The 15,062-nt window shown below is 51.2% G+C and overlaps 1 protein-coding gene across 4 annotated transcripts in view; it reads right to left on the bottom strand.

Annotated features, from left to right (window-relative positions):
• The window catches only part of DVL1 (dishevelled segment polarity protein 1), a 97,542-nt gene extending 84,712 nt beyond the window's left edge, over positions 1-12,830 (bottom strand). For 3 of the 4 annotated variants that reach the window (XM_029578348.1, XM_029578349.1, XM_029578350.1), the window contains exon 1: positions 12,538-12,830. In XM_029578348.1, the coding sequence (XP_029434208.1) occupies positions 12,538-12,707 (170 nt within the window). In that variant the 5' untranslated portion in view covers positions 12,708-12,830. The remainder of the gene's footprint in view (positions 1-12,537) is intronic. The other variant, XM_029578347.1, reaches the window with a different exon arrangement.
• Positions 12,831-15,062: the final 2,232 nt, after the last annotated feature.

Here is a 15,062-nt window from a genome sequence, read left to right as displayed (position 1 = left end):
AATGCCCTTATCAATGATGTGAACCACTTTGAGGGGAAACCAGCCTTCTCGATTGTCTGTTTTCATCCTCTGCTTTATGTTATTTTGTGTTTACCTATAAGATTCAACCATTTGGTGAGTATTCACCAATCACATGCGACAAGCAGTGAAGAGAGGCCTGTAACTCAGCACAAACGTAACCCGCACTGATAATATTAGTGACCTCCTCCATGAGTCTCCAAAGCACCCAACGTGTACAAGTTTCAGCTGCTGCGGTCTGTGTCGGTTTTATTTATTTATTCAAAACTTCTTGTATTCCACTTATATGGAACAACTATTCTAAGCAGATTCCATGGTAAACAAACAGGCAGATAACATGAATACAGGAAACAAGAATCCTGCATGGTAACATTTAAAACTTAGCTTTCTATGATTTCCATGTTTCTTCCAAAGATTTGGAAGTCTCAGTACTGCAGGCCATGACAGCATTAGCCTCTCTGCAGAAAAGAACTGGTAGAAGGAAGCTTGAGAATACAGACATTTTAGAAAGCTAGAAGTATATCCTTAACACAGACTAGCAGTCAAAGGTTCTATGTCTATGAAGTTAGTATGTAGCACATTTAAAACAAAATCAGAGAAATCTTTTTTTCACTCGATGCACAATTAAGCTCTGGAATTCATTGCCGGATAATGCAGTAAAGGCAGCTAGCATAGCTGGCTTTAAAAAAAAGTTTGAATAAGTTCTTGGAGGAAACGTCCATAAACTGTTAACCAGGAAGACATGGGAAAAGGCACTGCTTATCCCTGGGTATAAGCAGCATGGGATCTAGCGACTGTCTGGGCTCCTGCCAGGTACTTGTGACCTGGATCAGAAACAGGATACTGGGCTGGATTGCTCTGACCCAGTATGGCAGTTCTTATGTTGTTACGTTTCAGTTGTTTTTAGGACGGTTTCGTTTTACATCAAACACGTACATTGGGATGGGTCCCAGTATATTTAGAAATGTTCATCTCCATTACATTTAACTCTGATAAAGGTGTGCGTGATCTTTCTGGAAATGACAGGCAGCATTCGTGGGGGGGGGGGGATCTTAGGATGGCACTGAAGTGAAGCCCAGCGTCCAGAGGCAGGCCGGCCAGGTGGTGTTTCCTGCGCCTTGCGAGATGTAAGAAGGATGGCAGCCTTGGATTATGCCATCACCGCCCTGTGAGCTTACGCCCTCCGCAGGGAAGACCCTCAGAGAGCGACCCACTCAAGAGGACAGAGCGAGAGGTGGGAAGGGACCCTGGATCTCCTGACAAGGCAGCGCGCTTCCCAGTAAACTCAGCCTTCTGCAATGCCCTGAAACTCTGGAGAGCGCCTGCGAGCTTCCTGGCCAGGATGTAACCTCTGTGTGCCTGGGTCAGTGCCGAGATGTGAACCAGAATTTCTGGTATGGGGGCTTTTTTTTTTTTTCTTCTGCTTTCTGGCACGAGAGAGAAATAAACCGCGTTATGACAAATCTATTCAGATCGTTAAAAGGTTCAAGGAAGAAAAAGCAACAACATAAAACCACTCTCGGTAACGGGAGGGTGAACGATTTCCCGCCGGCGCCCAGTCCGGATTAAAGGAGGAAAGGAGAGACAGTGACTGCCGGACGGCCCTGGGAGGATTCCTGATGCATAATCCCAGCCTGATTTCCTGTGATACTTCCCGGAAGGGAGGGCTAAACTTGAAACCGCCGAAGACTTCCTTGATCTTCTTCTTCTTCCGACGCAGCAGGACACTTGCGGTCATTCTGTCAGCGTGCAGGCGTGGGCCCGGCCCCTGACCTGACGAGCCCCTGACCCGTCGCTACCAAAAGGAGCTGCAGGCTGACCGGCACCCCATCGCCCTCCCCCCGCGGACCAGGAGGAGGGGGTTTCCGTCTTCCAGGGAGGACACCACGCGGTGAGAGTAAGGAGTCACGTTAAGCGGCTCCTTAGGGCCAGACGCGCAGGCTGAATGGCAGAAACCACTCCGCACCTACGGCCCTGGGTCAGCCGCTCCCGTTTTTATAAAATCGATTTTACCACCCTGGAAGGGAGCAGCTCTCTCTCTCTCCGGTGAAGTAAGCGGTAGAAAAAAGGAGGAAGGTTGTGCACTGCCTGCCGACGTGGGACGACGCCCGCGGCAGATCCACCATCTTACTCCGTGTCACCGGCTGAGCGTACAATGTAACTTCACACAGATTGTGACGCTTAACACTTCCTGCTCCTCACAGGTTTCCAATGACTTGGCCGATGATAAAAATCCAAATCACTCGATCAATAAGACAAGACTCCATTCAAAACGCCACCCTCGCCACGCATTTCTTACGCACAATCGCCAACTTTGACACCCTCCGCCCCCATCCCCCAACTTAATAAGGCAAAAGTCACGTATCTCCCCACGAGCCTCTCTCATCACAAGGTGTGACGGAGCGGGAGGGGAGCGCACGTCCGGTACCACCTGATCAGGCTTTCACGGGCAGCTCACTTGGGCCGAGCCTTCTCAGGGCTCCCGGGAACATTCCTTCGCTATCTGGAAGCCCCCGTCACGACCTCCAGCCCGGCTCTCTGCCTGAAAGCCCGCACAGGATCCCCGTTAACGGGGAGGTGGAACCGTTTGCCCGCGTGTGGCGAGCCAAGTCCATGGAGCCCGTCTCTTCTGCGCTGAATCCTCCCCTGCCACGAGCACACCTGCCGTGGGGGGAACGGGAGGGCAGAAGAAAGCGGGCTTAAAAACAACCACATTAATAAACGCCGGCACGCGGCATCGCGAGCAGAAACCCTGCCTGGAGAGCTGGGCATAAAGCACATGCTTCTGCTAATGAGATGCAAAGCAGGGGCTGATCTGCACATGGGAAGGCTCGAGCTGCGCAGCGCCAGCAGCTGGCACCGAGCGGCATCCGAAAGGCTTAAACAGCGCACAAGCAAAGCTTTTCCGGTGGAAAGGAAGCTGTAGAGAGAGGGGGCATGGAAGGAAGCAACACGGGAGGGGGCGGGAGGGAGCAAGGTCGGGAAATATTTTTTCATGGAAAGGGAGCCCGATGCCTGGAAGGTCCTCCCAGAGAAGGTGAATGCTGATGCAATTCAAGACGGCATGGGATGAGCAGAAAGGATGCCCAGTGGCTAACGGCTGCTAATGAAAGTGACCCCTGAACAGGCTGGGTGGCAGAACGGCTCCCTGTCTGCCATCTTCTGAGGTTACCGGGCCTGCGAAGCCATCTGGACGTCTGAAAATGTGGCTGGGCTCTGTGCTGGTCAAGCTCCTGAAAGGGAGGGTGAGGTCCGAGCCCCTCATAAAACATCTCCTGTCCAGGACTGCTGCGGATTGGTTTAAGGTTTTTCTTTTTGCATCAGGAAGTTTTCCTTCTGCTTCCGCCACTGCAAACTGTCAGATATCAAACACCCGGGTCTGCTGACGCCAATGGCACTTTCCCGAAACAAAGTCCAATCTGTCTCCTGCAGACAAGCGTTTTGGCTCTTCCAGGCAGCAGAGCCTGCTCTCCCGCTTCCCCCACCCTGGCACGGCTAACGTCACCCGAGCATTGTTTGCACCTTCAAAGGAAACCCCATCTGCCCTATCACAAGCTGGCACAGCCTTCATTCCCCGGTCTCTTTCTACAGCCGCGCTTTGCAAATGGGTTTGACCAAAGGCGAGGTGGAGCAGGGGCAGAGCAGGGGCAGAGCAGATTACCCTGGGTGCACTCGCGGAGTCCATCTCCTGGCTCCTCCGCCAGGCCCTGCTGAGGAGACAGCGGGGAGGCGAGCACTGGAGGGAGACGAGGTCTGGGCCACTCTGAGGAAAGACTTAAAGTGAGAAGTAAAAGGCCCTGGTTAGCTGCACGTGAAGGCTCCCGGGCTCCATTGCCCCGTTAAGGTTAAGTTCCAATTCAACAGGAAGCTCAGGAGAGCAGGGGAGGAAAACAAACAAACAAAAAGCTAAAAATCAGGTGCTCACGGCCAAGGACCCATAGGGAGCTGGTGCTACAAGTGAACTGGACAGAGGCCCGAGTGGCTCTCTCTTCTTCATGGGAAGGAGCAGCCCCTGTGGCTGAAAGCTGGAAGCCAAGCCTACACTTTCTGTGCTTGAGATGTGCAACATGAGAGAGCCTGGGGCTGGCCACACTATACCCAGAAGAACCGACGCCAGCAACGCTCCAGGCAGTAATTACAGCCGAGCTTCCCAAAGCTCGCAAGGCTGGAATAACCAACTTGCAAAAATGATTCTCTCTCTCTGGGGCTGTTCACATTCCCTAAGACATGAAGATTTTTCTAAACTTGAGCTCCTGAAATGCATTTAGGTGACCAGAAATTAGAGATTAAACCGAGCCCCTGGGTGTCACGGTTCATCCTCTGACGACAGAATGGAAGTGCGGCCTGCGCCCTACTAAATTATGATCCAGCGCATTCCTCCTGCGAGAGCTCCCCGAGCAGTGCTAGGAACGCTCTCACAAGCAGACGAGTAATGGGAATATATTCTCAGCATGCACAGCCACAGCAAAGCAGCACGAAGGGGACTTTACCCAGAGGCAGAGACGGGGAACCTCCGATGCTGAAGGGCCACAGACTGCGCGGGTTCTCGCAATCTCACTAATGAGCATGCATGAGGCAGATTTGCATACGAGTCTTTCACATGCCTAATCATGAGCGATATCCTGACAACCTAATGGGGTTGATGGCCCCGGAAAACCGAAGCGGACCACCCCTTCTTCACCTGGGGAAACGCAGACATTTCTGCAAGGTGATAGCACTAACTTATTGCGCTATTTTGTTTCCTTACGGACACACGCTCTCAGTAACTTATCGCGATATTTTGTTTCCTTACGGACGCACGCCCTCAGTAACTTATTGAGATATTTTGTTTCCTTACGGACGCACGCCCTCAGTAACTTATGGCGATATTTTGTTTCCTTACGGACGCACGCCCTCAGTAACTTATGGCGATATTTTGTTTCCTTACGGACGCACGCCCTCAGTAACTTATGGCGATATTTTGTTTCCTTACGGACGCACGCCCTCAGTAACTTATTGAGATATTTTGTTTCCTTACGGACGCACGCCCTCAGTAACTTAGAGAGATATTTTGTTTCCTTACGGACACATGCCCTCAGTAACTTATCGCGATATTTTGTTTCCTTACGGACGCACGCCCTCAGTAACTTATTGAGATATTTTGTTTCCTTACAGACGCACGCCCTCAGTAACTTATTGAGATATTTTGTTTCCTTACGGACGCACGCCCTCAGTAACTTATTGAGATATTTTGTTTCCTTACGGACGCACGCCCTCAGTAACTTATGGCGATATTTTGTTTCCTTACGGACGCACGCCCTCAGTAACTTATTGAGATATTTTGTTTCCTTACGGACGCACGCCCTCAGTAACTTATTGAGATATTTTGTTTCCTTACGGACGCATGCCCTCAGTAACTTATCGCGATATTTTGTTTCCTTACGGACGCACGCCCTCAGTAACTTATCGCGATATTTTGTTTCCTTACGGACGCACGCCCTCAGTAACTTATTGAGATATTTTGTTTCCTTACGGACGCACGCCCTCAGTAACTTATCGCGATATTTTGTTTCCTTACGGACGCACGCTCTCAGTAACTTATCGCGATATTTTGTTTCCTTACGGACGCACGCCCTCAGTAACTTATCGCGATATTTTGTTTCCTTACGGACGCACGCCCTCAGTAACTTATGGCGATATTTTGTTTCCTTACGGACGCACGCCCTCAGTAACTTATCGCGATATTTTGTTTCCTTACGGACGCACGCTCTCAGTAACTTATCGCGATATTTTGTTTCCTTACGGACGCACGCTCTCAGTATCCGACACGGCATCCCAGGCTTCTTTTAATGTTGCTAGCAGGAAGCATCCAAAGCCACCACTCCTGCTTCTGCATCCTGATCACCTGGGGCACCTGCAAATCCACTCCTGCAGCCTTCCAATGTTTTCGACACTGGGCAGTGTCACTGTGCACCCTGAATCCCACAGAGGAGTTGCCTGGGCTTCCTTCTCCACCCAATGGCTTTCATGCTCTGTTTTAAACGGCATCCCTTTCCAGTTTACGTTCCAACGTTCAGCAAGAATTATTCCCCGGAAACAGATTTATTTCCGGGGGGGGGGGGGGAAGAGTGAGTAATCTCCCGTTTCTCTGTCACAGGGCTGCATATTGCACTCTTTGGCGATGGTCCAGATGCAGGTATGACCTTGAAGGTCAGTCAAGGACATAAAGCCCAATTGTGATCACTCAACCAGTAAACTAATGCACAAAACAAAGCAAAACAGCAATTTACCCATGGGGCTGAAATTAATGGGAGCGCACTACAGTCGCAGACGCGCAGAAACCTGAAAATAAATGTAATATCAGATTAAGGACACAAGAAGTACCCTGCCGGGTTAGAGCAATGCTCCGTCCAGCCCAGCATCCTGTCTGACAGTGCCGACTGGATCCCACGTAGGAAAGCTTGCTCCATGCCGCTCGCTCCCCGAAGCCGGAGGTGCGGACACAATGACCTCCTGCCAAGTAATGGTTAAGGGACCTGCTCTCTACAAAACAATCTAACCTTATTTTAAGCTCAGCTACGTTACTGTTCTCCAACAGCAAACTCCAGACTTTCATTACGCGCTGACTGACAAAACACGCGCTAGAATTCATTTTAGATCTGCTGCTCGCGCCCTAATCCTAGGGCTCCTGGAAGGCGCTCCACACTTCTGTCCAGCTAAGGTTTGCCCTGTGCCGACATTCTCCCAACCAAAAATCCTGGAATATTTCCAGTACTCTGTGTTGCCATTTTATGATGCTTTAATGCACCATCTTTGTTTTGGGAATGAAAATTTAAAAAAGATATATAGATTTTATTCCCAAACACTGGAGCGGTTTCACTGATAAACCTAAATCACCCCATGTGTATAGTGCTTGCAAAAGTATTTTATAAATAGCTGATAAACAGATTCTCTCCGCTTACATCTGTGCTACTGATCCTGGAAAAGAAATCAGCCTTTGCTAAAGGTTATAAAAAGAGCTGAAAAAATCCCTAAACTTTTTAACTTGGCTGGCAGATAAATTCTGAAGTAGTTTTTCAGCACTGCATGTGTCTAACTTTCTTTTTTTTAACCTGGGATGGTTTTCTTTGTTGCTGTTTTCACGGATAAGGGGAAGACAGTCTGGAAGTTTGATAAATGAATGCGTTTGTGCCATTCTATTGCCTTTTTCCTCCTTCCATCAATAGCATACGACAGTCTTACGGCAGGGGCTGCACAAACCCACACTCTTCCACCCCAGCTGTCGGGATCATGCCCTGCTGTCCGGTCCTGAGAATCACAGCGACCTCTGTGCAGAGGTCACCGACATTCAGCTTCAAAGCTAAACTACCTGTAGCACTACAGAGGGACAACGGTGTATCATGAGGCAAGATCCGAGCAAAGATTTGTCAGCACAGACAAGCAGAAAACTATGCAGCAACATTAAACAGTCTGAGCCAAGAAAGCCATACAAGGCACTAGTGAGCGCGCTGAACGAGTCCTTATGAAAAACACAGGAGGCCTCCTCTACATCTTTCCACCAGGGAAGCACCTGCTCCAGTGCCCAACCTGTTTACACGACAGGGACACCCAAAGGTGACTTCTGGGCCTGCGGGCATGCAAGTGCACACATTCCCAGCCAGAAGAGAGACAGGCAGGAAGCAGGGCATTCACACGGCCAGGACGCATGCTCGCAAATACAATCCAGGGACATTATTCTATCTTTCAGCCTGAGTCTGGCAAAACGTTCATATAATAATGGAGGCCACCGATCCTGGAAACGAGCTCTGCCAGCAGGGCACCATCCAGGACCAAATGTTTAGATGGGGTATTAACTAGTGTTGCTAAATCAAGAAAAATAAAATGTGTCTCAGGTTTATTCTCTCTCAAGAGGCTTCCCTGTCCTCCTGGCTCTGGGTCAGTAATAAGGGCTGAATCACTAAACGCTGCCCATGGTGGAACCCACAGCGCCTCACTCATCCCATGACCCCTCGTTCTAGAGCCTCCTGTGCATGGAAACCTCTGAGATATCTGACTGTCTCTCTCATATCTCCCCTATCTCACCTTTCCTCCAGGGTGTACAAGTTTACATCTTTAAGTCTCTCCCCATATGCTTTAGACTGAAGATCACTGCCCATTTTAGCAGCCTCCCCCTCTGGACCAGCTCCATCCTGTTTCTATCCTTTTGAAGGTGGGGGTCTCCAGAATTGTACTCAGTAATCCCAGTGAGGTCTCACCAGGGACCTGTACAGGGGCAGCATCTCCTCCCTTTCTCTGCTGAACAGTCCTCTCCCTATGCAGCCAAGCAGCTTTCTGGCTTTTACCATCACCTTGTCCTCCTGTTTGGCCCCTCAAGATCTGCCCCACATGATGTATCAGAGTAACTACTCTTCTTTACCAAGCCAATGGGCAAGTATTCAGAGGACTGCTTGCCCACCAAAACATTCTGCTAGTCCCAGATTAGACGCCCTGAGAATTTCCAGCGACTGCTCCTGTCCTCTCACAGGAGGACAGGAGCAGTCTAACCCCAGCTGGTGACCTGCTGGCAGCCCAACTCAACGCCTACGTCTGCCTGACAGGACAAGACAAAAACGATCAAACCTTAAGGTCCGGCTGTCGTTTTACCTGTACAAAGGTAAAGAAACAAAGTTGTGTTGCACTAGACCATACAGAATACGAGAAAGGCTACAGATGTGCACAGCTGGAAATGAAGCATCTCTCCTGCCACCACAGGGCATGAACATGAAACGCACTTTTCAATCAAGCAGTCACCTGCCGGAAGCCAATTCCAGCACGAAGGTATCGCTGAGAGCCGGCGACGGCGGCCAGAGCTGCCCGAGGACCAACAGGGATCAGAAAACAAATCTATGCAAAAAGCTCCCCCTTCCCATACTGGTAACAAAAAAATATCCGCAACTTCAAAACTTCCCAGGGGACTGAATGAGCAGAGGCCGAAAGGTGGGTCCCCTTCCAGGGGGGTCCACGCCCAAAACGCAGCGAAACGCTGGAGCTGTTACTTCCCAGAGCGCGCGCAATAAGAACAGGAGCACGGGACCCAACTGCCTCTCTCTCTGCAGGTTTTTGAAAGTTTCATCGAGCAAGTAACGGGGATACACGCGGCCCTTCGGGGGAAGGAAGAAGGATTTCTCCAGGCCGGGCCTGCGCGGGGAATACTCCCGGCTACTCTGCTGCAGAATTCTTGTTTTTGGAGCTGCTCCTGCCGCAAGAATCAAACACAACGTACTGCGCTCCTGGGGGGGAGAGAGAGAGAGAGAGAGAGGAGCAGCGACTTTTCAAACCATTTCTCTTTCATTTTCTGAAATACGTTCTCAATCAGGCTCAGCGGAAAAAAAGGACAACCTGCGAGAGGCAGCAAAGGCCTCCGAAGCTGGATGACTAGCGCAGAGATCGATTCAATAAGCAACGAAATCTGCCTGCGAGGGGCAAGTCACAACCCAGGCGGTACCACAAAGCCCGAGAAACACGCCGGGTACCCCCCTGAATCTCAGGGCTGGGCCCTGGCAGCCCGCCCTCCTGCGCCAGCCGCTGCCACCACAGGCACTTACATGTAATGCCCTGAAATTACTTCACATAGCGGGGAGAATCTAATTCTGCCTTTTTATGGTCTGTGGTGTACTCTGTCAGGGTGCCAGATCACTCAGGGTAAGGAAACTTTACTTTCCAACGTAATTATTTATTCATTCTCTAGTGATTTCTGTTTCAGGAGCAGGGCTGTGCTGTAACTGCCCCGGAGCCCGGAGGAGCGGCTGTGCCCGGGGGGGCTCCTGACCGATTTCTCACCCAAGCCTTTTATCTTGCACCACGAGGAAGGATCTGGATTTACAGAACGTCTCTCACTCGGACAGGGTCCTGCTCGGGCCTACCTTTAGGAAAAACCAGGGCATCAAATTCTTCCCAATAAATAAATAACTTTAAGACGCCCCCCCCCGGCAGCGCATTCCCGTCGGAAGAGGCACAGCTTCTGCCCAAGCAGCACAGGGTGCAAGGAAGCAGAAGGAGCTGGCCTAGCTCAGAAGCAGCGTCAGGGGCAGAGCCCCACTGCGGATGGGGCGATGGCGCTGTCCCTCGCGCGTGGACTCCCTGCTCCGTCAGTAACGTCACCACCCAGCATGGACCTTCTCCCGCCGCACGTTTCATGAACACATTATAAGGCAACCAAACCAACACCAGCTTTCCAGTCTCCTTTGCCATAAGAGGGAAAGAAACTCAGTTTCAACAAGACATCAACTCTGTTTTGTACCTCGCGTTATTTAAAAACAAAAGGAGAGGGGGGAACAGCCATTACCCTGAAATTAAAAACCCAACAGGTCCCGGTTCTTATTTCCTCCGCTGTCACAGAGAGGGGGGCAGGTGTGTCCTGCTTCACAGCCAGGCCCCAGCTCCTGCTAGGACGACGCTGGATCTCGCATCAATCAATGCGTCACACGAGCAGCTTCAGCTTTCTGCCCGCGCTAGTGAATTCTCTGCACCTTTGGCCAAACCTCGCTACACGAGGAGGGAAGGCTTCTCTGTTGTGATGGTGCTCGTTTCTCTACATTGTGGATCAGCTCTGGGTCTCCTTCCCTAGCCCTGTTGCAAAAGAACATGCAAAGGCGCATGGATAACTGTGGCAAGCTGAGTCTGCTCCGTGACGCAGCCGGAGATATCTTCGTCCTATGCAGTGCCCCCTCAATCAGCTTTCTGTATAACCTGCATTTACTCCCTGTCACCCTGTAACATGGGGTGAACAACTGTCAGGCGCATTACACTAACCCACCACCCCAAAATGCACTTGTTGATGCACTATTTTATCACACGTGTGTGCTTTCAGTGTAGCAGCAGTATACAGAGTACAGCTTTCAATATATGCCCCCACCCCCATCCCCGGCGAGGCTTCGCAGGGCCGCAGTCGGTTGCAAGCTTAACCCTGCCGGCACAGTCAGAGCTGCAGGCTGCAAGCTTCTCAATGCCGGGACTATTGCAAGCGTTCCCGTGCCGGGACAGTCAGGGCTGCAGGCCACATGCGCCCCCGTGCCGGGACAGTCAGGGCTGCAGGCCGCATGCGCCCCCGTGCCGGGACAGTCAGGGCTGCAGGCCGCATGCGTCCCCGTGCCGGGACAGTCAGGGCTGCAGGCCGCATGCGTCCCCGTGCCGGGACAGTCAGGGCTGCAGCTTGCACGCTTCTCAATGCTAAGACTATCAGGGCTGCAGGTTGCACGATTCTCAATGCTTGGACTATCAGGGCTGCAGGTTGCACGATTCTCAATGCTTGGACTATCAGGGCTGCAGGTTGCAAGATTCTCAATGCTTGGACTATCAGGGCTGCAGGTTGCAAGCATCCCCGTGCCGGGACTGTCAGGGCTACAGCTTGCACGCTTCTCAATGCTAGGACTGTCAGAGCTGCAGGTTGCACGCTTCCCAATGCTTGGACTGTCAGAGCTGCAGGTTGCAAGCATCCCCGTGCCGGGACTGTCAGAGCTGCAGGTTGCATGCTTCCCAATGCTTGGACTGTCAGAGCTGCAGGTTGCAAGCATCCCCGTGCCGGGACTGTCAGAGCTGCAGGTTGCATGCTTCCCAATGCTTGGACTGTCAGAGCTGGAGGTTGCAAGCATCCCCGTGCCGGGACTGTCAGAGCTGCAGGTTGCATGCTACTCAATGCTAGGACTGTCAGAGCTGCAGGTTGCACGCTTCCCAATGCTTGGACTGTCAGAGCTGCAGGTTGCAAGCATCCCCATGCCGGGACTATCAGGGCTGCAGCTTCCATGCTTCTCAATGCCAAGACTATCAGGGCTGCAAGTCGCATGTTTCTCAATGCTAGGACTGTCATGGCTGCAGGTCGCATGCGTCCCCGAGCCGGGACAGTCAGGGTTGCAGCTTGCATGCTTCTCAATGATAAGACTGTCAGGGCCGCAGCTTGCACGCTTCTCAATGCTAGGACTGTCAGAACCGCAGCTTGCACGCTTCCCAATGCTAGGACTGTCAGAGCCGCAGCTTGCACGCTTCCCAATGCTAGGACTATCAGAGCCGCAGCTTGCACGCTTCCCAATGCTAGGACTGTCAGAGCCGCAGCTTGCACGCTTCCCAATGCTAGGACTGTCAGAGCTGCAGCTTGCACGCTTCCCAATGCTAGGACTGTCAGAGCTGCAGCTTGCACGCTTGTCAATGCTAGGACTGTCAGAGCTGCAGCTTGCATGCTTCCCAATGCTAGGACTGTCAGAGCTGCAGCTTGCATGCTTGTCAATGCTAGGACTGTCAGGGCTGCAGATTGCAAGCATCCCTGTGCCGGGACTGTCAGGGCTGCAGGTCGGCGGTGAGCGGCACCGGGGCCGGTACTCATGCACAGCGGCGGCCGCCTCGTCCCTCACCGCCATGTTTGTTTGTGTTTCTGCCGGCGGCGGCCCTTCAGCCCCTCCCGGGGGCGCCTCCGGCAGGGGAGGAAAAACCCGCACGGGGGGGGGGGCCTCCGGCCTTTCCTCCCCGCTCTGACAGCCGCCCCCCACCCACCCCTCCGCCGGTGCTCACCCGAAGTCCTGGTCCATGGACTTGAAGAAGAACTTGTAGCCGTGCAGCGGGCGCTTGCTCAGCACCGCCTTGAAGTGCGCCAGGGTCACCTTCTCGGGCGCCACGGGCAGCTTCACCAGGTAGGGGGTCTCCTCCTCGTCGATGTGGTAAATGATCTTCGTCTCCGCCATGGGGGGAGGAGAGGAGCAGCGCGGCGCGCGGCAGTCAGGAAGCAGGGAGGGCGGGCGCGCGGGCCCCGGGCCTGTGCAGCGGCCCCGCCTCCCCGCGGCCGGGAAGAAAGGAAATCCCCGTGCGTGCGTGCGTGCGTGCGTGCGCGCGAGAGCAATCGGCGCCGCCCCCGCCGCTCTGTCCCTGCTCCCCCGACCTGCGCGGGCACGTGGCCCCGGGGCAGGGCCTGCGCGCCCTTCCTTACGGCCGTGCTGCGCTCTGATCAAGTCCCCAGACGTTGCACGATGGATCCCAAGCTACCATGCCTTATTGATTACTCCCCGTCACGTGACGCCCCTGCCCGGGTATTGCACAGCTAGTGAGATCTTCTGATGAGGTCAGATCTTCCTGTACGGACCCGGGTCAGTCCAGGCTGTGGGTTGTGCCTCCCTTCCAGCAGATGGAGACAGAGAAAAACTTGAAGGGCATCCTCTCTTAACCCGGTGTGCCACCTGCATCCTCTCAGTATTTCTCTGTCTCCAGCAGTTGGAGGTGGTGCATACCCCGCAGTCTTGCCCTGATTCTGGGTATAAGGCTCATTTCCTTAAAAAAAAAAACAAACAAAAAAAAACCAACAACAGCGGCTTTATTTAACTGTGAATCAAGCAAAAAAAAAAAAAAAAAATAGAAGAGGGGTTAGGCTAAATGCCACTTGGTCTATGGGACATCACATCAACTCAGTCCTCCTTACAGCCTGAGACAATTTAAATCATTCTTAACCTTTTGAGGCTCTAAAATCCGTGGTTTATGCCCTGTGATCTCCGTTCTAGATTACTGTAATGCTACATACCGGGGGTTACCAGGTATTTTCATTAGAAAACTTCAAGTGGTACAAAACATGAGAGCTAGAATTGTTTTGCGTTGTTCCAGGCACGAATCTGCAGCTCCTTTATTGAAAAAACTACACTAGCTCCCGGTAAGATTACGATGTAAATGTAAAGTACTTACCCTCACTTTTCAGATCTTACATGAGATTGGCCCCCTCATATCTCATCTAGACTGCGCTGGAAGTCCTCACTCAGGGAAGCCTGCTCTCAGCATAACTATCTACTTCAACTCCCCTCTCTGAGAACCATTCGGCATATAAAATTGCATAAAAGATCATTCTGTACTTCAGTTCCTGATGCCTGGAATAATCTTCCCATATCGATGCATTTTCACCGTAAATTAAAGTCCTGGCTGATGACTTCTGAGCTCAACCTAGAGCTTTTAAGAATGTTAAGCTAAAGTCGCCGTAGTCCAATATTGTTTAATCAATTGATGGTTTTATTTTATTGCATTGCTTTAATTTATTGTTTACTTTTGCTGTACATCGCTTTGGAAAGTCTTATTGTAAATTTTGGAAGGTGATTCATAAATCTTATAAATAAATATCTGAATCTTTCTTCCACAAGTCTGCCATTACTTTAAGTACAGTAAGACTGATGGAAAAATGTAAGAATTGATCAAGACATGATAAGATCATGTCTTGATCAATTCTTACCCATCTTCAACCACCCTCCTCATCTACAAAGAGTGCCTCAACTCATACAGAAATGACATCAACAAAACCAAGAGAGAATTCTTCTCCAAAAAGATCCACCACCTCATATTTGATTCAAGAGCACTTTTCTCATACGTCTCTACCCTTACTAAACCTCCTGCGCCTACCATTCCAGACGACCAAGCTCTCAACAAAGCGAATGAACTAGCCGCCTTCTTCGACAACAAAATCACATCACTCCTAGCCCCCCTCAAAGGAGCAGCTACACTTCCAAACCACATTCAAAAATCAGATCACTCAACCGCTCAACAATCTTTGGACACAACAGATCAACAGCCTCCGCACTCAACCGCCCAACAATCATTGCACTCAACCACCTTACAACCTAACACAACCCCATCAGTGCTGGACAAGTTTGATCCCACATCTACTTTAGAAATAGAGAACATTCTCAAGAAGATAAAACCTTCCTCTCACCCATCGGACTATATCCCTTCAAACACCCTGAGTATGATCACCAACACCATAGCCAAACCTGTTGCAGACATCATCAACTGCTCTCTCACTCAAGGGCAAGTTCCCAACCAACTCAAGTTAGCCATACTCAAACCGCTCCTCAAAAAACCCAACCTTCCCACCTCAGATCCAGCCAGCTTCAGACCTATAGCAAACCTCCCTATGTTAGCCAAAACTATGGAAAAAGTGGTTAATAAACAACTCTCAGATTTTCTTGAAGAAAATAACATCCTCACCCCAAACCAATTTGGATTTCGTAAAACTAGGAACACAGAATCGCTATTAGCCTCACTATCAGACACCATTATCTTTAACCTAG

Source organism: Rhinatrema bivittatum, chromosome 15 (assembly GCF_901001135.1).
Source record: "Rhinatrema bivittatum chromosome 15, aRhiBiv1.1, whole genome shotgun sequence".
NCBI lineage: Eukaryota > Metazoa > Chordata > Amphibia > Gymnophiona > Rhinatrematidae > Rhinatrema > Rhinatrema bivittatum.
Note: the sequence above shows the minus strand (reverse complement) of the source record. Positions and strands in the feature narration are given on the sequence as shown.